The following is a 27,946-nucleotide window of genomic DNA, read 5'->3' as shown; positions in this document are numbered from 1 at the left end:
AAGACTGAAAAGAAAAAAGATAAAGTTGTAGAACCTCAGGCCGTGTTTGATCTGGTTGAAGATTTTGAAGATGATCAAGTATCCTTTGACCCTGTATTAACTCATCGAATAACTCAAGTAGAAACTGCATTGAAGAATATCAAGGATCCTGACGATCTCGCCCTTGGATTAGGGGCAATGACATTATTTCCTACAGTCCGTCTGCCAGAAAAGTTCACAATGCCAAATGTGGATAAATTTGATGGGACTGGATGCCCTAGGACTCACTTGAAAATATATGTCGGCATCATGCAGTCTCAGGGTCTGAGTGAAGAACAGATGGCCCAACTTTTTCAGAGAACCCTTACAGGTCCTGCCTTACGCTGGTTAATGTCACTAGACTCGTCTCGAGTAAGAACATGGCATGAATTGATGAAAGAGTTCATTGGTTGATACTCCTTTGACACAGACATTGAACTCACAAGAAGAGATCTAGAAACAACTAAGCAGAAGCCCGGGGAAACCTTCACAGAATTCATTGTTCGATGGAGAGCTAAAGTCGCTCAGCTATGGGATCGACCTCAAGAAAAAGAGCAAGTTAAAATCATCCTCAGGAATCTCACTCCCAATTATGCCAAGTACTTGATGCCTCAATACTTGCCTACATTTCAATCTCTTCTTGAAGTCGGAAACCAAGTTGAGGATGCCTACTCTTCGGGACTTTTTGGCAACTCGTCTGAGTCAAAACCCAAACACTTCAAACCCAGTACAAATACCTTGCAAGTGGCCCACACCTCTTTTGCCCTAGCTCCTCAAGCCACTCAATCCTTACAAGCCAAGCCTAGGAGACAATTCTCCAATCTCGGGATGTCCCTTAGTGTTGCCTACAAAAAACTAATGAAAAGGGGACTATTGACACCGTTACAACCCAAGCCGTTGCCTAACCCTCTCTCTCCAAACTTGGACAATGGGCAATTCTGTGAATTCCATCAAATACCCGGCCATGTTCTAGATAGGTGCATTACCCTCCGCTATGCTATCCAAGACCTTATCGAACAAGGGAAAGTTACCATACCTCCTCCTACTGCGCCTAATGTCAAAACTAACCCTTTGCCTACTTTTCAAAATCAACCCCCTCCTACTCTGAATCTAATATCCATGTTCAAACCTGAATCAGTTGACCCAGCTTCTTTTATCCGCTTGATTGGTCTTGATAGTGCATCTTTATCATGTTAGAATGGGCTCATCTGCCCTGAGACAATGACAGAACTGAAAAGTAAGGACAATATGAAAGTAATGGGTTATTCAGCGTCAAACAAGCTTGAATCAGAACATGAAGGTATGGCAAAAGTGGACGAGCATGAATCATCCCTCGTGAAGATATCCAAAGTGGCATAGACCCTAGCGTTGTGTCCTTCCATTCAGAATCATATCCCTATTTTCAATTTTTTTTCCTTAAGTGTCAGTTGCGTCAGTCTTTAAATTCAGTCGGTCAGTTCCATTATGTTAAGATTTATTTTTTAGTCAAGTTGGTAGGTCTATGTCTTTTTATTCCAATAAAGTAAAGAAGCTTTTGATTATAATGCATGCAATAATAATGTGAACATAAAATCTAACATGAATAATGACTCAGAGCTCACTAATTGAACTTGATAAATATTGGAATAGGAGAGTACACTCAAGAAGTGCATATTGGTACTACATTATCCTCAAAAGAACATGAGAAAAATAATGAATTCATTTAAGAAATTGAATAGTGTTTTCGCATGATCTCATGAGGATATGGTAAATGCGAACACTATCTTACCTTTCGGATTGCACCAAAATGGATCAGAACTTACTATCAAGAGTAAACATCAAAGCCAAAGATCATCAGGAATGATGTAATTGAAACCGTCGACAAAGATGCCAAGATTTGCAAGAAGGAATCCCTCATAAAGGATAAAGGATTTTCTCAGAGTTATAAAAGAAGTGAACAGTCGAATGCGAAAAACTTAATCATATTTTACAAAAAAAGATTGAAAGCAGTTCATTCTCAAAAGAAGATTGAAAGCGGTTTATTCTCAAAAGAAGATCTCGCTCGACAAAGTAATCAAGACATTGAGTTCCCAGAACCTTGACCAGATCAAGTAACTTTCACTAAATGAGGCATTCTTTGGCCAAACTATTCTTTTATCTTGCCAAGAAAGAAAAATGACCCTCTTTAGCCCTTGCAGCCTCTAAAAAAATTCAATAGTCTTTCTCTTTCTAAACCATACCAACTAACCTTGGGAGGGAAATCTTGTATGAACTACGTTTTGACCTGATCCCAAAAAGAAAAAAAATGATTTGGGGTACGTAGGCAACCTGAGAAGTTACTTCAGGCCCGGTCACAACAAAAAATAAAATATACATTCTCTTAAGGAAAGTATCATCGAAAGGGAAACCCCCTGTTGAAATGTGCAAAAGAAAATAATACCAAAAAAGGGGTATTAGAAGAAAAGAATCAAAAGAATTGAAGGAAAAGAAAAGAAACCCAAACTAGGGGCATTGAAAAAAAAGAATAAAAAAATGATGACAAAAATGCCTAACTAGGGGCATTAGAAAGAAAGAGACTTAAGAGAGTTGTCTAAAAAAAAAGAATGTCATACTAGGGGCATTTTGGGAAGTTGAGCCTTATACATTTTCTTTCTAAACCATGTCCTAAGTCCACCTACTAAGTCCTCCTGAATGTTAATTGATTTGGTTAAGGTCCAGAGAACCAAAAGTTGTCAAGTTGAGTATCCAAGATCATCAAAAACAAAGAAGCCCGCTAAGTTGAAAATCCGAAAGGACGACTTAGGCAAAAGTTAGGGCATAACAAAAAAAAAAACAAAACTGCTAGGTTGAAAACCTGAAAAGGCGATCTAGGCAAAAATCAAGGCATCGTCAAAAAAAGAAAAACAAAGTCCGCTAGATTGAAAACCTGAAGAGGCGATCTAGGCAAAAATTAGGGCATCATCAAATCGAAGGAAAGATCCCACCAAGAAAGAAAATTTAGAATAAAAGCTTACACAGAAGTTGGAGAATGTAGAAAATTGTTCAAGACAATGTTGAAGTTGAAGAAACTCAGAAGCCTTTATTTTGAACATTACAAGATCTTTAGTAGCGTCTGCTAATGGGAAATGTAGATTCATTGACCACTTTAAAGAGGAAGATCTTATATTTCAATATTTATCAAAGCCCAGCTCAAGCATTTTTCAAAAAGAAATTCGAAAGAGAATGATCATTTCCTTATTGCACATATGATAATCTCAAGAGTCTTGAATTTAAAGGAATGTCAATTATTTTGTCTTTCATTTATTGGAGTCCGTAGTCCCTTTTCCATACTTTTCAAATGTAATCCAGCCCATCAGTTTCACAGTCAAGTTTCAGATGTAAGTCAACCTTGAAACTAGGGGCATTTTTGAAACTAACTTCGATTCTGAAATTTGTATTCTTGATCCCATGATCAAAAGGAAAAATCTTATTCAAAAGCTTAAAAGTCCGGCGAAGTCCAATCATAATTATGAATCCAGATGCATGATAAGCCAATAAAAGGTCAATTTCTTAATCGTTGAGTTCGATAATACTGAATCTTTAATTGATCCAAGCCCGAGAAGCGTGGCTCCATTGAGTTCGAGTCCGAGAAACAAGACTCCAGCTCCTTTGAATCATAAAATGAGTTAATAGGATTGTTTAAGTTCTTGCGAACCCAAGCCCGAGAAACGAGACTCCAGCAAGTTCGAGTCCGAGAAACGAGACTCTAATCATTTTTGAATCATAAAATGAGTTAACAGGATTGTTTAAGTTCCTGCAAACCTTAGCCCGAGAAACGTGGCTCCAGTAAGTTTGAGTCCGACAAGCGAGACTCCAACTGTGAATTAACAGGATTTTTTAAGTTCCTATAAACCTTAGCCAAAGTCCGAGAAACGAGACCCCAGCTTTGTTTGAATCATAGAATGAATTAACGGGATTGTTTAAGTTCCTATCAACCTCAGTTCGAGTCCGAAAAACGAGACTCCAACCATTTGAAATAGGATTGTTTAAGTTCCTATAAATCTCAGTTCGAGTCCGAGAAACGAGACTCCAATTTTTAATAGGATTTTTAAGTTCCTATCAACCTTAACGCGAGTCTTATAAACGAAACTCAAACTTTTTCTCACTCTAAAAAATAAAAAGAATTTTGATAGGATTTAATGAAGTTCCTACATCACCTGATTCTGATTGTGTTATGATTATCTCATTTTTTTCAAACTTGTCACAATTCAAATATTGTATGATTGATTTCATTGCATATATACATTCCAGTTTGAATCATCATTGTCGACGAGAGAAGATCTCCAGGACCTGACATTTGTTGTTATCGATGAGGGATTAATCTCAATGATCCGATAGATTATTTCGTGAGCATCACACCATTGCACACACATGCATGTTAGCATAAGTCAAGGAGAATTTTTCAAAATTCGAGGATTTGACATTTTTAGTCCAGGGAGAACTTACCTTCAAGGATCTGGATGCCCTGACGAACCACCAAATCAGGCTGCAAAAATGAACTGTCACTAGCTTTGACATTCGGATATCGCACTATCTACCGAAATAGATTTGCTATCTAGTTTGCTTCAACCCTCTGCCAAAGAGCGGCATCTGTAGACACCCCATTTTTGCACTCGCCTGATTAATCAACTCGTCAACTCGATCGCAATGATTCCCAATGATGGATGTTATTTTCATTGCTTTATTTTGTTACCATATATGTTTCAGAAATCCGGATGAGGTATCTCGAACTGACAAAACTTAGAAACCATGCTACGCTAGGAAAATACGACCCCAGGAACATAGTAATCATCATCTTGCAGACCAAAAAGAAGCTTCACGATAAAAATCACTAAAAATGATCAAATTATCAAAATACCCCTAACATCAAAACAACCCTAGAGCTTACATTACTCTTAGGAAAACCCATTTAAAACACATAAAACAACAAATCGAAATCAAATAAACCACTTCGCCAATTTTTACAAAATTCGACAAAATTACGAAAATACCTCTCATAAAATTCACGACCATTTGACACAAAAAATTTCATAAATGAAAAAGACCAACATTCCCATTGGATTTCTTACGAAAAATTGATTCCAAAACATCCTGAAACATTGAAAAATGACTTAAAACGTAAAAAATCCTCTACGAGCGCAAAACGGTAATTTTACAATTTTAATAATTAAAAATTTCGAAATTAATAAACAAATCATTAAATAATGTAAAGTGAAACATTAAATTCAATCAAATAAGACTAAAGTCAATCTTAAAGTCAATCAAGTAAGACTAAAGTCAAGATATTAAAAGCCAACTAAGAAAGACTAAAGTCAAAGTATTAAAGTCAATCTCATAAGACTAAAGTCAAAACCCTAACCTAAACTAATCAAGTCAATCTCATAAGACTAAATTCAAAACCCTAAATCAAAACCATAATCTAAACTAATCAAGTCAATCTCATAAGACTAAAGTCAAAACCCTAAATTAAAACCCTAAAGACTAAGTACATCTCATAAGACCAAAGTCAAAACCCTAATTAAAACTCTAAAAGAAACCATAATCAAACCCTAATGCTTCTAAAAGACTTTATAAAAAGGAGCCTCCACACTCTATTTTCGTATCAAAGAAAAAATCCTAGAAAAAGTAGGTGAAGAAGCCTCCACAACCTCCCCAAAATCCTAATTTTGGAGCCCCAACTCCTTACCTAACACCCCTACTTTGATTTTAGCCTAAAAAACACGTAGAAATCTTTCAAAAACACCCGAAAAATCCATAATAAATTCAAAGCATCCAGATCCAAGAAGGAGATACCTTGCCTCGGAGATCAGAAATCAGATCCGGAGATAGAACAAAGTAAGAAGTACGATACAAGGAGCAGTTTCACCAGATCTGAGGGAATAGAACCTTTGCGTATCGAAGGTAACATTTTTCTATTTTTTTTATCTAGGTTTTGGTCATTAGTAATGTAGTCTTACTTGAGATAAGTAGAGACCGGCATTGGCCGGGCGGGGTTGGTGCCTAACACCTTCCAACCCCGTAACATGATCCCCGGATTCAGATTTTCTGTAGTAGATTAATTTTTTTTATCCATTTTAGAGTCAGTTTGGTTCCTAGACCATAATAACTAGGTGGCGACTCCCAAACCTCAAGGGTCAAAAACGGATCCGCACACCCCACGGATCGAGGGTGCTTTCAGGCCCCTTTTTCAATAAGGGTGCCCTTAATCATTTGAATCAATATTGAAGTCCCTCATACTTGAGGGCACATATCGGATTTTTCGATTCCTTTCTATTTTATTTTTATTTTTAAAAATGGATCGAGTTCGAGGTTACCACCAACGATAGATGGAGTAGGGTGCCTAACACCTTCCCTACTCCATAAATGGACCCCCTTACCTAAAGTCAAAAGTTTGACCATGTACTTTATCCGTACGAGAGTCATCAAATGTCAAAATGACATAATTTTTGAAAAATGTGACATCGGGTGACCATTCACACCCATTTCAAATATGAATGGTGGCGACTCCAAAACAACCCCAAAGTGGATGATATATTCGAAAAATGAATAAATCACATGTCCACACCAACTACTTTCATATATGAATCTATCTTATTTAGAAGTGAAGAACTTGCATCGATCTCTCAATTTCAATTCAAGCATGGGTTCGATTCCCACACAAGGTAGTAAAAGTTAGGGTGCCAATAGCATTCACATACAAAAAAATATTCTCCTCCAATTGTCAGTAGCCAATAGTAATTTCCTAAACACATTCTTCTTGTGCCCTTCTTATATTCCATCTAATCCAAGAAAACCCAAAAAAAAAAAGTAAGAAACCATAAAACAGAGAAGAAAATTCTACAATTTCCCTTCTTACGTTCCATCTAATCCAAAGAAACCCCAAAATGAATAAGAGCCCAAAAAAAAAATCAAATGTGATGAAAATTTGAACCATTCACTTTCTTTCTTTTTTCTTTACTGGTGTGTAATTAGTAAAATTTAAGGTACCAATAATAGCTCTAAAAAAATTCAAAAATGACAGAGAGAGTTATGGTTTCGACTAGATTTGGGTTAGGGTTTAAAGGATATTGCGAGAGGGAGATAATTAGGGTTTAAATAGAGAATGTTAGAGAGATACCTATAAAGAGAAGACAAGGGTTTCTCTAGAGCTTCATGCGAAGAAGATGAGAGAAGGAGATGCTTGCGAGAGAGATAGAGGTTTGATCTCGATCAGGTTTCGTTTGAGATAGGGAGGGTGGAGAAGATGAGGATTTCGTTCGAGAATCTTGATGAGGGTTTAGCAGGGTAGAGAATACAATGGTCGAACCTCTGATATTTTGTTGTAACTTAACAGAGAAAGAAAGAGAGTATGAGTTAAGAGAGGGATCTCTTAAACAAAAAAAAGTGAACAAGATTCTTGTCTTAATTATATGAAATTATTTCTTAAAAGTCGTCAATCTGTTCAAACTTTTCAAGACCGTTGGATCTTGCATGATCCAACGTTCATAAAAACTTGGTAAGATGCTTGGATCTCTTTAAAGCCTCCGACATTTATCCTTTTAGATTTTATGGAAAAACTCATATTAAAATATATATATTTAATTTAGTTTTAATTTTTAAGCTTTATCCATTGTGTTGAAATGGATGGCTACCGAACTCTCAAAACTTAAAATTATAAACGAACAGGGAAAAATAATGGTTTTTTTTCTATTTTTTTATTTATCAAAATTCTTAGAATTTCGTTATCTAGAAGCCCGTGACATTGGATCATGTTTTTGAATTCCAAAATGTGAGGTCACATCTCTTATTAAGATTTGAGTCAATTTTCAACAAATGAAAGATTTGTTGAGTCACTTGGAGTACCCAACAAATTTTGGACCAGTTAAAATAACATTTGTCAGATTTTGACAAAATATGTTCTTTCTTGTAAAGAGCATTCTTGAAGATGCTCTTATTGAATTTTACTAAATATTCACTAAATTAAAAGTGGAGGTGTATGACTAAATTCCCCTAAAATATTCTATTTTCATACATTTTTTTTTATAACTTTTGGATCTTTGGTAATCAACTGTAGATTCAACTTTAAGTTTGAACTAAAGATTTATCAAAGTATACTCGATGTGCTCTAAAGTAGGTGTGACAATAAACTATCTATATAAAAATTAGGTTAAATTATATTTTGATTCCTTGTGATTTGGTATAATTATATATTGACCCCTTAACATTATGACAATTTAAACATACTTCTTAATTTTCAGAAAAATAATTTTACTTTTTAATCATTGAAATTCCACCAAGAGTTGATAATGGAAGAATTGTTGGAATTATAATTATTATTATTTTTATTTTCATTATTAAAATTATTTTGTGGCCTTCACATATACAAATTTTATATAAATATTGAATTGTAATTAGTTCAAAACATTAAGGGTAAAATTGAAAATCATGTTTGTGATCTGGCATTGGTTACTAACATCAAATATGATGGGTTAGTGAATATCCTATCAAAGTTTAAGTGGTGTTCACCTAATATTAGAATTCTACGACGGATAGAAAATCTAGTATCCTCTTTTATAAATAGGTGGTTGCCCCCCCTCTCTGCACACGCAGATTATTCTATTATTGAGATAGAGGTTTCCATCATTAAAGGTGTAGGCAGAGTTGGGGTAATGCACCTAAATCAAAGTATTCTTCGCAGATAATCGAAAAAGAGAATCCATGTATTGTACAATTATTGCTTTTCGAGTTGATTATTCTGTTGTTTGTTCAAGATCAAATCCTAGATCCATGTCTATTATGTTTACAATATTTTACAAACAATTGGTATCAGAGCCTTTGAGGATTTGTTCTTGTTTAAATTATTCAAAACCCTTGATTAAATCTAAGTCGAATCTAGATTTGTTTTGAAATAAATAATTTTAAAATCGATTTATTTCAAAACGAAATCTGCCATTTATTTTCTCCTGCAAAGAAATTTATTAGAGACAGAACATGATGTAATCTCGCTCTGTCAATTGACAAGAATCAAATAAATCGAAATTGTTTTCTTGTGATGTTGGTATTAATTAGAAATCGAAAGCCAATACAAACTGAAGTCGAAGAGATTTTGAAAATTGAATAAATAAACTAAACCAATTGTGAGAATCTGAAATCGAAGAGATTTCAGATCTGTTAAACCGAATAATAAAAATAAATTCGACAACTCTTCGATTCTCAAAAAATAGTGGCTGGGGTTTTAATAGGACGTTTTCCAGTGACCGTTTTAGTCGTCTGATGCCTGCAAACAGACCTACCGGTCGGTGGTGGGGTGGCTGTCGTTTGGGTGATGGCGGCATTTAGGGTTTTTTGATATAGCAGGTATGTTTTCTTGATAAAGAAGACGATCGACCATTTCATTTGGGTTGGGCCAACCCGATAGTTTGTTCGGTTGGGCCTTTTTTTCAATTGGGCTAAGCCTATTTTATTTTTCACTTGGTCTAAGCCCATTTGGCTATTGTGATTGGGCCGAGCTCGATTCATATTATAACTTATAATTTTAAGGTATGTTGGGTTAAACCTGTTTCAGACTCAAACCAACATGTGTTACCCGACCCGTTAGGGTCAACCTTTGACCCGATCCGAGTCAAACCAGTCTAGCCGAATTGGTTCAAGCGTGAACCAGACCATTGAAAAATCATAACTAATTTGTTTTAACTCCAATTTGGACAAAAAAAAGAGTCCATTTTGAATATTTTTTTGAGATTTATTCAATAAAATTGTCAAAATAATTTGTTAACAACAACATATAATAGTAAAATTCAGATTAAGTTGTACCATTTTGGAGAATATATTTATAATTGCTTTCTTTTATGTTAAAATTTTTTTATTTTTATTTTTTATTATACTCACATTCAAAAAAAAATTAGAAAGAAAATTTAGATATATTAGGGTATAGGTCTTGCCTATAGGGTTTTAGGAAGGCATTTTAAGTGATCATTCAAGGAACGTGATGGAAATATAATAGTAGCTTGCCTAAAGGTACCCATTTCATAGAAGTTATGGGTTCTTGAATTTTAAGACTTAATATCTCACTAAGATCACTTTGTAACACTCTTTTGCATGAAATCACTAACTTATTTTGCCTAAAGTTGATTTAGGGATGTTTGTGTGGATCGAGTGAATAGAATAGTCACAAGTGTGAAGGGAAGAGAAGGATAACCCTCTTGCCTAAAAGTGTGGATAATGTTTGTATTGAACTGAAACATGAGTGACTAAGTTTATGTGTGTACTCCAACACAATTTTAGGGAACATACAACATATTAAGATCTCAGTCCAAATGTGAGTCTTTATGATGTGACTTGTTTGTACCTGCAAAGTGGAAAGTTTTACCTTTAATAAAATACTCTAAAACGATTCAATCAAAATCCCTGATATATATTGAAAGATTTGAATCCCACAGTATATTAATGTTTGACCATATCTTATTGCAGTTATAGATGGGTCATTGATTCAAAAGAATCTGACAGAGATTGAGCCTCTTAATGGCTCTGATTACTCATCCTAGAGGATGAACATTGACATCTTGCTGGGATGCATGGATTTTGATTTCGTTCTTTTTAAGGACATGCCACCGGTTTCACTTCCAAATTCTACGGAGTTGGTGAAGACCCGTTTTGCTAAATGTAAAAAAGATTAACATATTGTCTAAGATGATCATTTGAGTATCTATTAGTGAGACTCTTCGAGGTAGTATTCAGATTACACATACAGTTAAGGAATTGTTGCAGATCATGAAGAAACAGTTTGTGAGAACAAAGAGATCTGTTCAGTATGAGTATTTTGGTCAATTAATGAATTTGAAGTATGATGATAACGAAAATGTGGGAGAACACATACTTAAGATATCCAAACTTGTTATTAGTCTCCGAGAGCAAGGGATTATTTTTTAAGATGACCTTCTGGTTCACATGACAGTTTTAGCTCTGCCTAAATTTTTTGATACTTTTAAAGTCAATTACAATGCACAAGAAACTAAATGGGATCTGAATCAACTAATTTCTCTTTGTGTTATTGAGGAAACAAGATTGAGAGGATCGAAGGTTGAGTCAGCACACTTGGCAGTTTACCCAAATAGTAAGAAAAATTTTAAGAATAAGGGTTTTAGGAAATGCGATAATAAGAACTTTAAGCAAGGAAAAGGTTCAAAGGTTTTAAGAATAAAAAAACAATTAAAGAAAAGACAGAGGCTGGGAAAACAAATAATGAAGATTGCTGGTTCTACAAAAAGAAGGGACACATGAAAAGGGATTGCTTTGCTTATAAGAACTGGTTGTAAAAGAATCTAAGAAGTACTAATTCAGTTTTAGTTTGCCATGAGTCTAATGTAGTTGATATTCCTTTAAACTCATAGTGGATTGATTCAAGCGCATCTGTGCATATTTTTCATTATTTACAGGGGTTCGTCAGTATGAGAAACCCCAGGCCAAAGGATAGACTTTTTCTTGGGAATGTAAATGCATTGCAAGTTAAGGCTGTTGGAGTTTATTGCCTAATTCTCGATACAGGACATTCTTTGATTTTAGAGGACACGTTTTACATCCCGTCTTTTAAACGGAACATTATTTCTGTTTCTAGATTAGACATTGCCAGTTATGTTTTTACTTTTCGCGACAATAGGATGCACGTTCTTTATCATGATGACGTTGTTGGATATGATTTTTTATTAGATGGTCTTTATCAGTTATCTATGGATAATTCGTTACTTCTTCTCTGTTATGTTTATCTGTTGATTCGCATGTTCTGGGTTCTAAGCGTTCTAGTTCATCAGAAAACTCTTTTATGTTATGGCATTTGAGATTAGGTCACATTTATAAGAAAAGGCTAAAATATTTAGTTAAGAAATGAATTCTAGGTCCTCTGGATTTATCATATTTTGATATATGTGTGAATTACATTAAGGAAAAGGTGATTAACCAACGGAAGCTTGAAGCTACTAGAGCTACTGATTTGTTGGGATTAGTTCATACAGATATTTATGACCATTTTCCAATTCCTTCTCGAGATGGTCAACGTTATTTCATTACTTTCATTGATGATTATTCTAGATTTGCCTATCTATATATGATACACCATAAGGATGAGGCATTAGAAGTTTTCAAAACCTATCAAGCAAAAGTTGATAAGTAGTTAAATAAGAAGATCAAAGCTATCAGATCTGATAGATGTGGAGATTATATTATGGGAGGATGGATAATGATGGTGTAATTCATGGGAAGTTTGTGGAATATTTGAGGGAGCAAGGAATAGTTCCTCAATATACCACACCTTGAACACTTGAACAAAATGGGGTTGCTAAAAGAAGAAATCAGATTTATCAAGAAGCTGTTCGCAGTATAATGAGTCACTTAGACCTACTAGAAAACTTTTGGGGTAAAGCCTTGAAGACAACAGTTTACATACTAAATAGAGTTCCTTACAAAGTAGCTCCAAAAACTCCTTTCAAGTTATGGACTGGAAGGAAACCAAGCCTTGGCTATCTTTATGTTTAGGGGTGTCTTGCCGAGATAAAGTTGTACAATCCAAATCAGAAAAAACTTGATCCTCGAATGACGACTTGTCATTTTCTTGGTTATCTCGAGATATCGAAGGGTTATAGATTTTTCTGTCCGTCGAGACATATGGTGATTGTTGAAACCAATCGTACTAGGTTTCTTGAATATAGTCTAAACAACAACAGTGAAAAATAAAGGAAAATTATATTTGAAGAGAAACGTAATGATCCACCAATATGTTTTATTCCGCAATCTTTACCTAATTTGGTGGCATCTTCTGTTCGTACAGTCGTTGTTGAAGAAGATACAACAATCCAACCAGAACCCAATCCTCAATCTGTGGTGATCCCAGTTTCAAAACCAATTATTCTCATTAAGAGATCTACCCAAGAATGCAGACCCGCTATTATAGATGATTATGAGGTGTACTTTCAAGAAGGAGATACTATTAAAGGTGATGTAGATGATTCTTCTACATTCAATTAGCGATAGACTAAAATGAATTTCAATTCTAGCAGGAAGCAATGAAAGAAGAATTAAGATCTATGGAAAAGAATAAAGTATGGAACTAACGACGCTTCCAAAAAGTCATAAAGTAATAAAATGTAAATGAGTTTGCAAAACTAAAAGAGATTCAAAAGGTAAGGTCGAGAGGCTTAAAGTAAGATTTGTGACGAAGGATTTCAGGCAAAAGTCAGGTATTGACTTTAATGAAACTTCTTCCTCAATTTCTTCTAAAGATTCACTGAGGATTGTCTTAGCAATAATGGCGCATTATGATTTAGATTTATATTTACATCAAATGGATGTAAAAACTACTTTTCTGAATGGTGAATTGGATGAGGAGATTTACATGGCACAACCTGATGGTTTTAAAGTTGATAAAAGAGAACATCTTGTCTACAAGTTAAAAAGATCAATTTATAAGTTGAAACAAGCACCAAAATAGTATTACTTGAAATTTGATCAAGTAATGACCGGATATGGATTTAAAGAAAATGTTGTCGACAAGTGCATATATTTCAAGATGAGTGGGAGTCGATTCATCATTCTTGTGCTCTATGTTGATGATATATTATTGGTAAGGAATGATGTTCATCTCTTGTGTGATACAAAGTCTTTTCTGTCAAAGAGTTTTGACATTAAAGATATGGGAGATGCTCAATATGTTTTAGGGATTAAAATTTACAGAGATAGACAAACTGGGTTTTTGGATTTATCACAAAAAGCATACATTGAAAAGGTGCTCAAAAGATTTGATATAGATAAATGTGCCTCTAATGAGACTCTTGTGGTGAAAGGAGATGTATTCAACCAAAATTAATGAACAAGTTTGAGAAAATGAAGGTCGATGCATCAGAATATGCCTCAACAGTCGATAGTCTTATGTATGCAATGATTTGCATTCGACCTGATATCAGTTATATTGTTGTTATGCTTGGGAGATATCAGCAGAACCTCGATATTGCTCATTGGAGAGCAATAAAGAAAGTACTTCGGTATTTGCAGAGAACAAAAGATTTTATGTTAGTATACAAAAGATCGAGTAAGCTTCAAATTGTTGGTTATTCTGATACAGATCCTGTTGGATGTCGTGATAATTTTAAGTCTACTTCACGTTATATTTTCGTATTTGGTCATGGAGCTATCTCATGGAGAAGCTTAAAATAGACCATTCTGATAGATTCGACCATATATTCAGAGTTCATTGGATGCTACAAAACAACTCGTCAAACAGTTTGGTTAAAGAATTTTATTGGTGAATTAAAGATTATAGATTCCATTGGTAGACCTATTGTTATATATTGTGATAACAAGCTTGCTATTAATTTTGCAAAGAATGAAAAAGTGACCAAAGGAAACAAACACATCGAAATAAAATACCTTTTAGTATGTAAAAAGGTTCGTAAAGGATTGATCGAGATTGTTAAGATTGATTCTAACAATATGATAGCTGACCATTTCACAAAAGGACTCCTGTCAAAGATTTCAAGGAACATGTAACTCGTATGGAAGTTATCATATCATTTGGTCATGTTATTTGAGTATTGAGTTTATTTTATGCTTATTTTTTTATTGATATTTTTGATAAACTATTCATTGTTGCTTAAAGAAGTTGATTATGACTAGTCATTTTTATGCATTATTGTGTACACATGTTATCTTTGCCTGTGTGTAAATGTACTCGTAAAGTGTTCAAAAATGCTTGGACTAAACGTGACTTGACATCACATTGATGAAGTCTTCATTCTATTCTGGATGGAAATGTGATGGAATATCACATGGTTGATTGTCAGTAAGATTATCAGAATGACATACGATGAGTATGAAACTGGACACCTAAGAAATGTACATACAGACTATATTGAGGAGTGTACATTGTCTTAATATTACAAAGAAAGTCCACGTAAAGATAAACTCCTAAATTTATTGATGGTACTAGTTTTGAAACCATGAAACTGTCTTAGAACTAACAAAAGAGCACTTTGTTACATCCATGATCCACCATTAGTGGTATCTTTGAATGAAGGTGACAGTTAAAAATTATCTGAATTATTTTAAACAATTGTTTTTCAAAATAGTGCACTTGATTATTCAAAAAGTAACAATCCAGAGAGTCGTTCTAAACAAAAGGTATATGTGAAGGCCAAGTGGGAGATTGTTAGAATTATAATTATTATTATTTTTTATTTTCATTATTAAAATTATTTTGTGACCCTTTCATATATACAAATTATATATATATATATATATATATATATATATATATATATATATATATATATATATATATATATATATACTAGATTGTAATTAATTCAAAATATTAAGGGTAAATTAGAAATCATGTTTGTGGTCTGATAGTGGTTATCAACATCAAATATGAGTGGTTAGCGAACATCCTATCAATATTTAAGCGGTATTCACATAATACTAGAATTCTACGATGGGTAGAAAATTTAGTATCATTTTTTATAAATAGGTGGTCGTCCCCCTCTCTCTACACACATAGATTATTCTATTATTGAAATAGAAGTTCCCATCATTAAAGGTGTAGGTAGAGTTGGGGTAGTGCACCTATTTTTCGTAGATCAAGATCAAAGTATTCTTCGCGGATAATTAAAAAAGCGAATCCAGGTATTTTACAATTATTGCTTTTCGATTAAATTATTCGGTTATTTGTTCAAGATCAAATCCTACATCCATGTCTATTATGTTTACAGTATTTTACAAACAACAATCACCTAGATAAAGTATAATTTAAGTACATTATTTTTTTTAAGATTCAATTTTTTTTCACAATAAAAAATATAAAATAGTAAAATCACATTGGAATATTAACTTAAAGTTTTTAACAAGGGGATAAGTCAAATCATTAAAAGGTAAAGGGTAGACATAAAATTATGCCAAGACATTGGGGTCAAAATGTAATTTGCCCTAAAAGTTATAAAGAGAAACTCTTAAAGACCTCACGTTTGGAAGTTCAGTCTTGCGTGTGTCTCTGTGTGTGTGTGAGAGAGAGAGAGAGAGAGAGAGAGAGAGAGAGAGAGAGAGAGATGGAGGGGATAGAGCACAGAACGATAGCAGTTAATGGCATAAACATGCACATAGCAGAGAAAGGCCAAGGCCCAGTTGTTCTCCTACTTCACGGCTTTCGTGAGCTTTGGTACTCCTGGCGTCACCAGATAGTCTCCATCGCTTCTCATGGCTACCGAGCCGTGGCTCCTGATATGCGCGGCTATGGCGGAACTGATGCGCCACCTTCATTCGAAGCCTACTCTGTTCACCATATTATTGGCGATATAATCTCCCTCATCGACTCCCTTGGTCAAGACCAGGTCAGCAAAACCCGACTCTAGAATCTTATAATACAAAACTGAAATTTGGAATCAGAATTTAATTTCCTAAACGGTAAATAACTGTTTTCAAAATTAAATTTGTTTATCTAACAGTAAATATTTTTAAGTAAAATTACAAAAGCACCCTTATAAAAAATACGTTGTTTGATACTCAACACTAAGGAATAAGGAGTAAGGATATTCAAAAATTGAAATCTGGAATTAGAATTTTATTTCGAAAACGGTAAAATTAAAATTTTTACTAAATAGAAAAAGGTTCTATGTTAAATTACAAAAATGCTCTTATCAAAATATATTGTTTTATAATGAACACTAACTGGTATTCAAAAATTGAAATCTTGAATCAGAATTTAATTTCAAAGACGGTAGATTGCCGTTTTTGAAATTATATTTGTTTATCAGACAGGAAAATTTTGAAGTTAAATTACAAAAATATCATTACCAAAAATATGCTGTTTAATAATGAACGCCAAGAGGCATTTTAGTAATTTTAACCAAATTTTCTTTTTTGATAAAAAATCAATTCCAGAAAATATTGATAATTTACCATTTTCATAATTAAAATGATTAGTCTGCTGAAATGGGAATTCTACATTTTTTTTCTCTACTGTTTTGGTAATTTCTCTCTAGTCGAAAAGTGATTCTCTGACAGTCCAAAATTATTAAAAGTGATCTGATTGTTAATAGGTGTTTGTGGTTGGGCATGATTGGGGTGCCTTGATCGCTTGGCATTTATGCTTGTTTCGGCCGGACCGGATTAAGGCCTTGGTGAACTTAAGTGTACCTTTTTTGCCTCGAAACCCTTCAGTAAGTTATCTTCAGGGTTTTCGTGCCTTATTTGGTGACGACTACTACATGTGCAGATTCCAGGTAATCTTTCCTGCTCTTTACACCATCCCCAACTCCAACAACAAGAAGAAGAAAGATTTTTGTCCTTGTTTTCGCACTACTCTCAGACTATCTCTTGTTTTATTTGTAGTATTTAATATAATAGGACCACAAATACCTACTACAAAAGGCCTTTTGTCTATTCTAGTAAGGGACGCTCTATTGGGACCTACCATTTCTTTGCAATGTATCATATTAAACTAAAGATCCAAATTAAGAAAAGAACAATAATGAATGCACGTGATTTTGGGTATGAGGATAAATGACAAGAGCACAACATCACAGATATTTTTCTTGTGCATCCCCAAGAAAAAGATCTATAATTCTGTGCCCTTGCCACATTAACCTCTTATCAACCACGTACCTAAAACCACATGCATTCATCAAGACTCTTAAAAAAAATGATAAAATTATCTTAATTAAAAAAAAAAAAAAAAAAAAAACCAACTTTTATTGGTGTGAAAGTTATATTGAAGATTTTCATTGTGATTCAGTGGGATTTTATTGAAGAGTCCCTAGTCTTACTAAGTAAGGATTTCACCCTTACTAAGGGTTCCGTGGACTCACCTGTTGGCATCCAAAATCATGATATGATGCTTTAGGGTTGTAGAGGATGAGATTCTAATAATTTTGAAAAAAAAAAAGTTATTTTTCACCGTTAAATTTTATTTTTTTAATTTGGGAGTTCGCTAACCGTCCATTTTTAAAATTTTGGATATAGTTCAAAAGAAATTCTTTTTTGAATTTTTTTAAATGATTTTTTTTTTTTTTATGAAAATTAAATGATTGTGGTGTTGGATTTCTGATGCAGTAGTCTATTTTAAAAAAATGATCCTTGGTAAGGTTCAAAATCTTACAGTGTTAGTAAGGAAAGGATTTCACTTTATTGAATTTACTTAAAAGGACTTAGTAGGAACCTATTGAGTGTGTAACATTAGGAACTTACTAAGTCTTTTCAAGCAGATTCAATAATTCTATCAATTCTCTATTAGAGAATTCGATACTGACCTATTGAATTAAATTTCATTTGATGTTCTTTTTCTCTTTTGGTTGTCAAGATTTTATAACAACCCCTAAATCAAGAATTGAGGCTTTCATGATCATTTCTGACCAACTTTGCAATTTCTAAGGGTATTGTATTTCACGAATTCCTTGTTGAAACTTTCATACATTCAAATAAGAAGTGAGAGAGTAAAAGATTAATGTAATATATTGCATTAATGATCGTTTTGACTTAAAAGACTAATAGTTAGAATCTAAGTTTAAATTATGGTAAGAGCATTTTTGGAAGAAAATTTTGATAGCAACGATCCTGTATCCACTTCCTCTTAATATAATAGTAAAAATTGTGATTATTTAAACACAATATGGTAGTTGTGGTACCTCAAATAAGCCTTTATCAAATTGATTGAATGTGATTGCACCTTTGTTCAATTTGGTTGGGTCAATTTACATTTATTATAGTATTTTAAAAAGAATAATTTTCATGTATCCCTCCAGGTTTTGGTGTAACTTATAGATAACAATTAACCACTTGTGTTCTCAAAGTCAAGATTTTGGTTTTTCGGCGGGAGACTGATATAAAATGTTTGAAATGCCCTTATTTTCAACATCTGTCGAAGTATTTTTTCTTACCCTAAAAATTTGCACCCTCATCTTCAACACAACATTCCACCTTCTTCAAAGTGTTTGTGTTGCAAGAGGTTGAAATTGAGGGCCTTTCGGTCATTTTCAGCCATGGTTTTAAATCTCGTTCGAGACCAAGATGAATCATCCATTACGTCTCGCTATCATCCACGAACGAGACGGATAGACATGTCAAATGTATGACAAGATTTAAAACTACAGTTCATTTTTTCTCATTGTCGAATGAGACAACTCAAACATATTAGAAAAATCTTTCGAGACGACTCAGTCTCGTTCTTGGATGAGACAACATGTCAAAAATGAGTTTTTAAACCATGTTTTCAGCTGGTCTCTCACAGAATAAGGCATTAAATGTGTGTTGTTAGTGTTTGATTATTGAATTTTAATAATATGATGCAGTTTGTGGCTAACGCACTTAACACCATTTTCTCTCGCCTGCCTATAGTGAAATAATGAAAACATTCTGATCTCATCACCTTATGACATTAAAAACATGATCTGATGCAACACAATTGTAGAGTAAAAAATTATATGACAAAAGAAAAAAATTATTTTTCATTGTTGACTGTTATTTTTAAATTTGGGTGCTCACTGGCCATCCAGTTTCAACACCTTGGATCAAGCTCGAAAAATAATATTTTTAAATTTATTTTTTTTAATATGAATATTTTCATGAAATCTAAAAGGCTGTGTTGTTGGATTGTAATGTAATAATCAATGTGGGCCCAACGACCCCTTTTATGATTTGAAATCTAAAAAATAAATACGCAGGCAGCAGTGAGCAAGAGAGAGAATCTCTCTATTGATGAAGTCATTTGTGTCACATGTCATATGTTTGTTGGGCTGTGAGCAAACAAGTCAAGTGTGTGTGCCAAAACTGCATCATATTATCAGCACTCTTGGTTATTAAAGGATCTTCTCGTTGATGAAACGAGTGGGAGGCATGTGCGAACGTATCATAAAGGCCTTTTTATAAGGACTAATATAAAAACAATGTATTAAAATATACGCTGTCTGTATGTGACTGACATGGTAAATGCATATTACCATAGATAATTTTTCTTGTGTATCCCGAAGAAAAAGATATATGGTTCTGTGCATTTGCCATGTCAGCCATGTATAGACCGCGTACGTTTTAGCACATCCCTTTATCACGAATCTTTTGTAATTTAAAGAGCTGTGATAAATCGACATGGCAAAACATACACGCTCTACATGCGGCTGACGTGGCAAGGGCACATAACCATAGATCTTTTTCTACACGATATAGAAAGAAAAAAAGATCAACGTGTTTTGTGCCCTTGCCACGTCAGCCACGACACCACATATATTTTGCCGCATCGATTTATCATAATGTCTAATTTAAAATGTTGATTATGAGGAATTTGAAGACAACATAAAAACAAAAATAAAAAAGATGAATTGTGATAAATGAATGTGTTGAAACATAGGCGGCTGACGTGGCAAGGGCACAAAACCATATATCTTATTCTTCTGGATATACAAGGAAAAAAGATCTATTACTTTGTACGCTTGCCACATCAGCCATGTATTTTTCAGTGCGTCATTTTATCATTAGTCAAAAAAGATTATGTAATTTTATAAACTAATATGATTATAGGGTCGTGAATCGTGATATTATACTTCTTTGGTCCAAAATAATCCAATCTCGTCCGAGAGTAAGACCCAAGTCATCTCGGCATCCTTCCATGACGATACGGATATTCAATTTGAGTTTTCTCACTCGTTGTCTCGTTTGACAATCAGGAGGACTCGTTGTACTTTTTATTAAAATAATTATATTTTACGATTTAAACATTTATTTTCTAAATAAAAATAGGATCTTGGAGATACTTATCCCGCTGATAAATCTCATCCATTTGATTTTGTGTTTAAATGGTAGGGATAATGTGTTTTTTCCATGAATCATTCTTCATGAGTCAAGGGAACCTAACCTCGATTTGAAAACATGGAATTTTTTTTTATATCAGTAGATTTGAAACCATCGTTGAACCATCAATTCTATAAAATTGATGACATTGATTTTTTACATGGACTGTAATTGGACTTCAGTTTTCATATTGCAGGTTTAATCAAATTTGCTTTTTTTTTAATGTCGTGATGACTCCATGAACTATTTTATAACTCCAATTGGTTAAATGTTTTCGCTGCTTCAATGATAACTCGTCATCCAATCCTTACATGAGGGATGAGTGTGATACTTAGCTCATGATAACTAAGTATATTTTGCTTAAATCTGTTGTTGTAGGAGCCTGGTGAGATGGAAGCGGAGTTCGCTCGTGTTGGTGCTGCAACAGTAATTAAGAAATTTCTAACTATACGTGATCCAAGTCCACTCATGATACCCAAAGAAACAGGACTTGGAGTACTCATTACTCCAATTCCCTTGCCTTCTTGGTTGTCTGAAGAAGACATTGCTTATTTCGCTGGCAACTTTGAACAAAACGGCTTCACTGGAGGATTAAATTACTACCGAGCTCTCGACATGTATGTTTGCTCCAAAGTTTGGCTTAAATCCTTATTTTAAGGAAAAAAAAATGTTGTACAGTGGGAATGGGTTATTATTATGAGTAGGGATTCAGTCCATGGTTTCAAAACTCGTCCGAGACCAAGACTTATCGCCTGAGTCATCTCAGTATCAGGCATGGACGAGATGGACAGACAAGTCAATGTATTGGACCAGATTTAAAGCCCCACGTTCATTTTTCTCATTGTTGAACGCGATGTCTCAGACGTATCGGAAACTCTTCCGAGATGACTCAGTATCTGGCATGGATGAGATGAGATGCGAAACCAAGTTTTAAAACCATGATCTAGTTAGGTCTCCCATACCCACTAACCGTATGGATATGTGGTCCATCCCTTGGTAAATCTACACCCAAAAGATCAGTTTGATTGGTAACGTGGATCCATTGTCTTAAGAATGAATTATAATCTTTGGATTTAAATTCTTTTTCAAGAATTTATATCTAGTGGATACAAGTTCTCAAACACTTCGATTTTCGGTACATAGGTTCACCAAGGGATGAACCACATATCCATACAGTCAGTGGGTCCCGAAAAATGATGTGGCATAAAATGAGGTGCCTCTTGACCTTAGTTAGGAATGGGACGCTTGACTGGATCCCTACTTTATTATTATTAGAGTTGCGATCCAAAACAGTTTCCCATTCATAATTCCTATGACACCATTAGGTATCTACATGGCACATTTTTATTGGAGTTCAAACACATTGAGCCACAGACTTGGTTAAGAGCCATTGGTGTTCTAAATTCCAACAAAAATGTGTCATGCAGACACCTAAACCTTATTATGGGAATGAGACATAGTTGTGGATCCTAACTCTCATTATTATATGACTAATGATTTTTGAACTCAACTTGACAGTCGGGCTCAAAACTCATCAACATGTCATGCGCAAAGACCCATATATTCTTTTGCTTGGGATACACAATTGTAACCTCAGGATGCACAACTACAGTGGCAGGTCAGTCATGTCGGTTGTGTATCCCGAGGGAAAGAATCTATGGTTCTTTGCTCATGCACATTAGTGAGTTTTGAGTCCTCCTGTCAGGTTGAGTTCAAAAATCAGCACTCTTATTATATTACAATTGGATTTCTTGTCGAAGTGATTTTCTAGTTCTACTACCAGCCACTATGCTTAGACTTCTACTTTACTTATAATTTGAATCTTAGTATCTTAGTTAATCCTAGTCTTACTCATTATAAATGTGTATATTGTGGGTAGTGATCTTTAATTCATTATTCAAGTCGGGTAGCCAAATTGTGGGAGTTGGTGAGAGATTGAGTGTGGAGTACTGTTGTAGTATGTGGCTCATATTGAGTGGAATACATACACAATGTGAAACAAAGCCTAAATTTGATGGCCTTGGGCCGTCAAATTTCATAAAATTTGACAGACAAAGGGGTCGAATTGGCGTCGAATTTTTCATTATCAAATTTTTTTTTTTGACGAGTTGAAACTGTCAAAGGATTGGAGAAATTCGACAGCTCTAAGCAGTTAGACTTGGGAATATTTAGAATTTTGATGGTCCTGAACCGTCAAAATTCAGTATCTAAAATTCGTAGGCCTTGGCCCGTTAATTTTTTATGTAGAATTTTTCAGTTTTCACGTAGTGATATATAGAGAAAGTAGACAGATGTCGGAGTGGAGAGAAGGGAGTATAGCGTTTCGAGCGGAGCGAGGAACGCATAATGAACTGAATGAAATAGGTTGGGGGTGCGGGGGGCAACGCCCCTGCGGTACAGTACAGGGGTATTATTGAAATTTTTTAATACCTATTGTACGGCTAGGGTTTACTATAAATTCATATGATGTAACCCTAATTTAATATATAATATAAATTGAGCTCCTCACTCTTGTGAATGTAGGCACACCGCCGAACCACGTTAAATTCATGTGATTGCTCTATTTTTCCTTTCGTTTTTATTTTATTCTTTAGATCATCCTTTGCACCATATTTTTCATAACAAAAAAAAAACCAAGAATAAATCAAAATCTTGCTGTTTCTTGTAATATACACTATGTGAAAAAACCCATATTTGACTGCCTTGGGCCATCAAATTTCATAAAATTCGATGGACAAAGTAGTCGAATTGGCGTCAAATTTTTGTTTCCGACGGGTTGAAACTATCAAATTAATGAAGGATGGGAGAAATTCGACAATTCTAAGCCGTTAAATCTCGGAACATCAAGAATTTTGACGGTCTTAGACCGTCAAAATTCAATTTCTAAAATATCGCCTTGGCCCGTCAATGTTTTTTTGTGGAATTTTTCAGTTTTCACGTAGTGATAATATTATTGATGTAATTGTTCTAAGCTTAATCTAGATCCAATTTCTATTTTATGCACTATTCCTTTCATTTTAGAGAATTTGTTGCTGACTGATAAGCTCGACTTGAATAGCAATTTTTTTTTTTTGGCAGAACTTGGGAGCTCATAGCACCATGGACCGGGGCACAAGTAAAAGTACCAACTAAGTTCATTGTAGGGGACTTGGACCTGGTGTATGGTATCCCGGGTATGAAAGAATATGTAAATGGAGATGGATTCAAGAAAGACGTGCCATTCCTGAAGGAAGTAGTTGTAATGGAAGGAGTTGCTCACTTCATCCAGCTAGAAAAGGCGGATGAAATCAGCGCGCATATTTACAACTTCATCAAGAAGTTTTGATCTTCGTCGTTTGTCCATTCAGGCAGCATCACTATAGTCCTATTGGGACATTTACAATCCCCCTTATTATCAAGTCTCAGAGTGTTCATCTCTTCTACCAGCAGTGTTTCGGTTACTTCCCTTAAGATTGTTGTCACCTTAATACATGATAAGTTTGATTGTAGGTTGCAAAAGAATATTCAGCCATGGATCCTCCTGTTTTTCATGTTTAGTGCAATTATGTGACCTGTTTTGCATTTCTCTTGCTCTATGCATCTATGCGTGTATCATTTCTTATTCAAATTTGTGACAATCTTCAGTTTAGTGACAATTAAGAAAATGTCACATTTCATATTTTAGCCGTCACACTCTTCATACATATATTATTGAGAAATTTATTTTGAGGACCCTAGCAGAGGGGTTTCTTTCTCAATAATCCCTAAGTTTTGGGTGATAGCTTGATATTCCATTTAGTAAACTTTTTATTTCTTAATCGTCCCTTAACCTCATTTCACATTATAACGTTTTTGAAATACCCAAGCCATCCTTTTTCTCATCTTCTTTCACATACTTACGTTTTTCAACAGGTATTGCAATCATTTCCAATGACTTTTTTTTATCATGAATGATGATATATTTCTAAATTTGAACATTTAGATGTATTTTTTTTTTTTCGATAATTAATAATAATAAAAAATGAAGAATGAAGTTGAGATATATTCCAAAAAATTTATTTAGTGTCGAGTTCACCTCATTTTATTGCCGAGCTCGATATTTTTTATTGTTGAATTCGACAATTTTTAAAAAATGTCGAACTCAACAATAAAAAGTGGTGAACTCGACACTGTAAATGTGATCTAGATTTTTTCATTTTTCCTTACCATTTTTTTTACTACGATAGTGGATAGTTCTTCTGGCAATACCTAATTTGGAGATATTATAGTTGTGAAATAGACGATTGGATCAAAAGTTACAATGAAATCTTCAAAAAATTTAGAATTTCAACTTCATTCTTTAGTTTTTTTTGTTATAAATCATTAAAATAAATCAAAAAATACATCTAAATATTCAAAATTAGAAATATATCATTCTCCATTCATCATTCACAACGAAAAATCGTCAGAATTGATCTTAATCGTCGTTGGAAGACCAAAGTATGTGAAGAAGATAAGAAAATGGTACTTTGGGTATTTCAAAAATATTATAAAATGAGATTGGTTGAGGGACCATTAAGAAAGAAAAATTTACTAAGTGGACTATTAAGCTACCTCCCAAAATTTAGGGACTGTTTAGAAAGAAATTCCTCCGCTAGAGTCCTTCAAATAATTTCCCCTATATTATTAATATTATGTTATTAGAAGGTGGCACGTGTGAACACATATGTATCTAGCACAATGTGAAAAATGACCAAATTTGATGGCCTTGGGCCATCAAATTTCATAAAATTCGACAGACCAAGAGGTCGAATTGGTGTCAAATTTTTCATTGTCAATGTCGACAATAAATTTCAACGGATCTACCTCGAGATTCGTGAAATAAGATCGTAAATGATTTTATTGATTTTTGATGAAAAGTGGATACAGATCTCAATGTTTCCTCTGATTAATAGTCAAGTACAAAAAATAGTGACGATGTATGTAGCTTTTCTTCTCTTCGGGCTTCGCGCTTTATCGGTTGAGAAGGATGCTTTGACGTTGACTTTGTTTTGTGTTTGATCTTCTGTAGAGGCTTCTATAGATTTTCTTCTCTCCGGGCTTGGCGCATTATCGATTGAAAAGATTTTCTTGACTTCCGGAGAAGGGCTTTATGTTTGATCTTCTCTTTAGTCAGAGTCCGGATTTCTGAAAAACTTTTGCTTCGTCTTTGGAGGAGGGCTTAAGAGCTTCTTCTTCTCTAGAGGGAGAGCTTCTATCTTCTGAGAGAAAGTGATCCCCCTCTCTTCTCAATAAGAGAAGCTCTTGTATTTATAGACTTAAAGGTAATTTAGCTTTCCAATTATACCCCCAACTTAAAGAAGTTTAATTGATTTGTGTAAGAGGCTAAATTTGTCCAAATTCCATTTAAGGATTTTACGGATTGTTATTGGGCTAAACTCATTTATTTGGATATAAAGCCCAATACTTAATGAGTGGATCACTTGATTTAGTTTAGATCATGGACTTTATCTACGAAAACCCAAACCCAAACATATGAAGCCCGTCCCGATTAATAAATCCCCAATTTAGACTTGTGGGCCTAACTGTGAGGTTAAGGACTTTATTTTGACTTATAAAATTTATGAGGGCCTCTTTAAAATTTTGATGTCTACAGTCAAATTTCTTTTTTTGACGGACTGAAACTATCAAATTAATGAAGGATTAGAGAAATTCGACAGCGCTAAGCTGTCAAATCTGGGAACATCAAGAATTTCGACGGTCATAAATCGTCAAAATTCAATTTCTAAAATCTGTGGGCCATGGCCCGTCAATTTTTTCTATCGAATTTTCCAATTTTCACGTAGTGTATAGGGTTTATTTGTAATTTAAAATATTAATTGAAAGTGATTTTGAAGATTATATAGTACAAATGATATTTTTGTAAAACATGATTTTAGCGACTTGGCATTAAAATTTTCTTTATTTTTGACTAAGATGATCTTAATGGTATTAAGTTAATTAAATGTTCAGGTGTGGGCATTTTTTAAATCCAACTTTTGGTGTCCAACCACATTTACTCCGCCTCCTCTCATTATAAAAGTAAGAGTGCTAATAATTTGATGTACTTTTAGCGAACGCACCTGACGCGACTTGGAAGCACATATCTTATTTAAAAGGAAAAAAAAAAGAGAAAGTTTCTCTCTCTTGCCCATTCTCTGCCCATATATTTAGTTTTTTAGATTTCAAATCTTAAAATGGATCATTGAGCTCACATTAATTATCAAATTGACAATCCAACACCACAACCATCTAGATTTCATGAAAATATTCATATTAAAAAAATAAATTTAAAACAAGTATTTTTCGAGTTTGATTCAAAGTGTTTAAAATGGATGGCTACCAAGCACCCAAATTTAAAAGTAAAATTCAACAGTGAAAGCTAACTTTTCTATTTTAATAAAAAAAGTTCATATAATTTTATCCTCTACAATCCCATTTCATTGGATCATGATTTTGAATGTCACAAGGTGATTAGATCTGAAAGTTTCTTCTTCTTTTTTTCACTATGTGCAAGAGAGAAAAATTCTCTTTTTTTTTTAATAAGTTATGTACTTCCCCGTTAGGGTGTGTCAGGTGCGTGTGCCAAAAGTATGTCAAATTATCAACACTCTAGATCTAAAAGTAAAAAAAACGTACCATATATTAATATAAGTTACTGGCGCAGACCAATTGTCTGAAAAAATATTATTGTTTTTGCTTTCTTGAACTTGTCATCTCAACTTTATTATTTGAACGACCCAACTATTTTTATATAAAACTTGTTTCAAGTTCAAATTAGTAGATTTAGAGTTGGGAGAGAGAGGAAGATGGAGGCGATAGAGCATAGGAAGTATGCACATAGCAGAGAAAGGCAAGGGCCTTTCCATATTATAATAGTAAGGATTATGCGTATTCAAACATAATATATAGCATATAATGAAACTGTCTCTATCAAATGCCCAACAACTTCAAGAAATGCTTTTTAGTCCCAAAAGATGCCTTCCCCCAATTTCTTAAATGCAATTCTTACGTAGAGTTCTACAAAAGCACTTTGGTTGAAAGCTGTGCTTCTTCAAATGAGTCTTTTATGAAATTGGTTGAACGTAGTTGAACCCTAGTTAAATTTGTTAATTAG

At 34.0% G+C, this 27,946-nt stretch overlaps 1 protein-coding gene and 1 pseudogene across 1 annotated transcript; both read left to right on the top strand.

The window, feature by feature from the left end:
• Window positions 1-13,887: 13,887 nt before the first annotated feature.
• Window positions 13,888-14,217, top strand: LOC147396041 (secreted RxLR effector protein 161 pseudogene; annotated as a pseudogene).
• A 1,815-nt stretch (window positions 14,218-16,032) lies between these two features.
• On the top strand, window positions 16,033-24,393 carry LOC147396040 (epoxide hydrolase 2-like). Its single transcript, XM_086452221.1, has 4 exons — window positions 16,033-16,385; window positions 17,094-17,276; window positions 21,211-21,449; window positions 23,911-24,393. Exons 1-4 carry the CDS (start codon window positions 16,104-16,106, stop codon window positions 24,155-24,157), a joined length of 951 nt encoding a protein of 316 aa, XP_086308347.1. The 5' UTR covers window positions 16,033-16,103; the 3' UTR covers window positions 24,158-24,393.
• The last annotated feature ends 3,553 nt before the right edge of the window (window positions 24,394-27,946 follow it).

Source organism: Akebia trifoliata, chromosome 8, assembly GCF_017979445.1.
Source record: "Akebia trifoliata isolate Shusen 1 chromosome 8, ASM1797944v1, whole genome shotgun sequence".
In the NCBI taxonomy this organism is placed as follows: Eukaryota; Viridiplantae; Streptophyta; class Magnoliopsida; order Ranunculales; family Lardizabalaceae; genus Akebia; species Akebia trifoliata.
Note: the sequence above shows the minus strand (reverse complement) of the source record. Positions and strands in the feature narration are given on the sequence as shown.

Coding starts and splice junctions, on each gene's coding strand:
- LOC147396040 (XM_086452221.1), top strand. CDS start 16,104: ATGGAGGGGATAGAGCACAGAACGATAGCAGTTAATGGCATAAACATG. Junction 16,386..17,093: donor ACTCCCTTGGTCAAGACCAG/GTCAGCAAAACC, acceptor GATTGTTAATAG/GTGTTTGTGGTTGGGCATGA. Junction 21,450..23,910: donor TACTACCGAGCTCTCGACAT/GTATGTTTGCTC, acceptor TTTTTTTGGCAG/AACTTGGGAGCTCATAGCAC.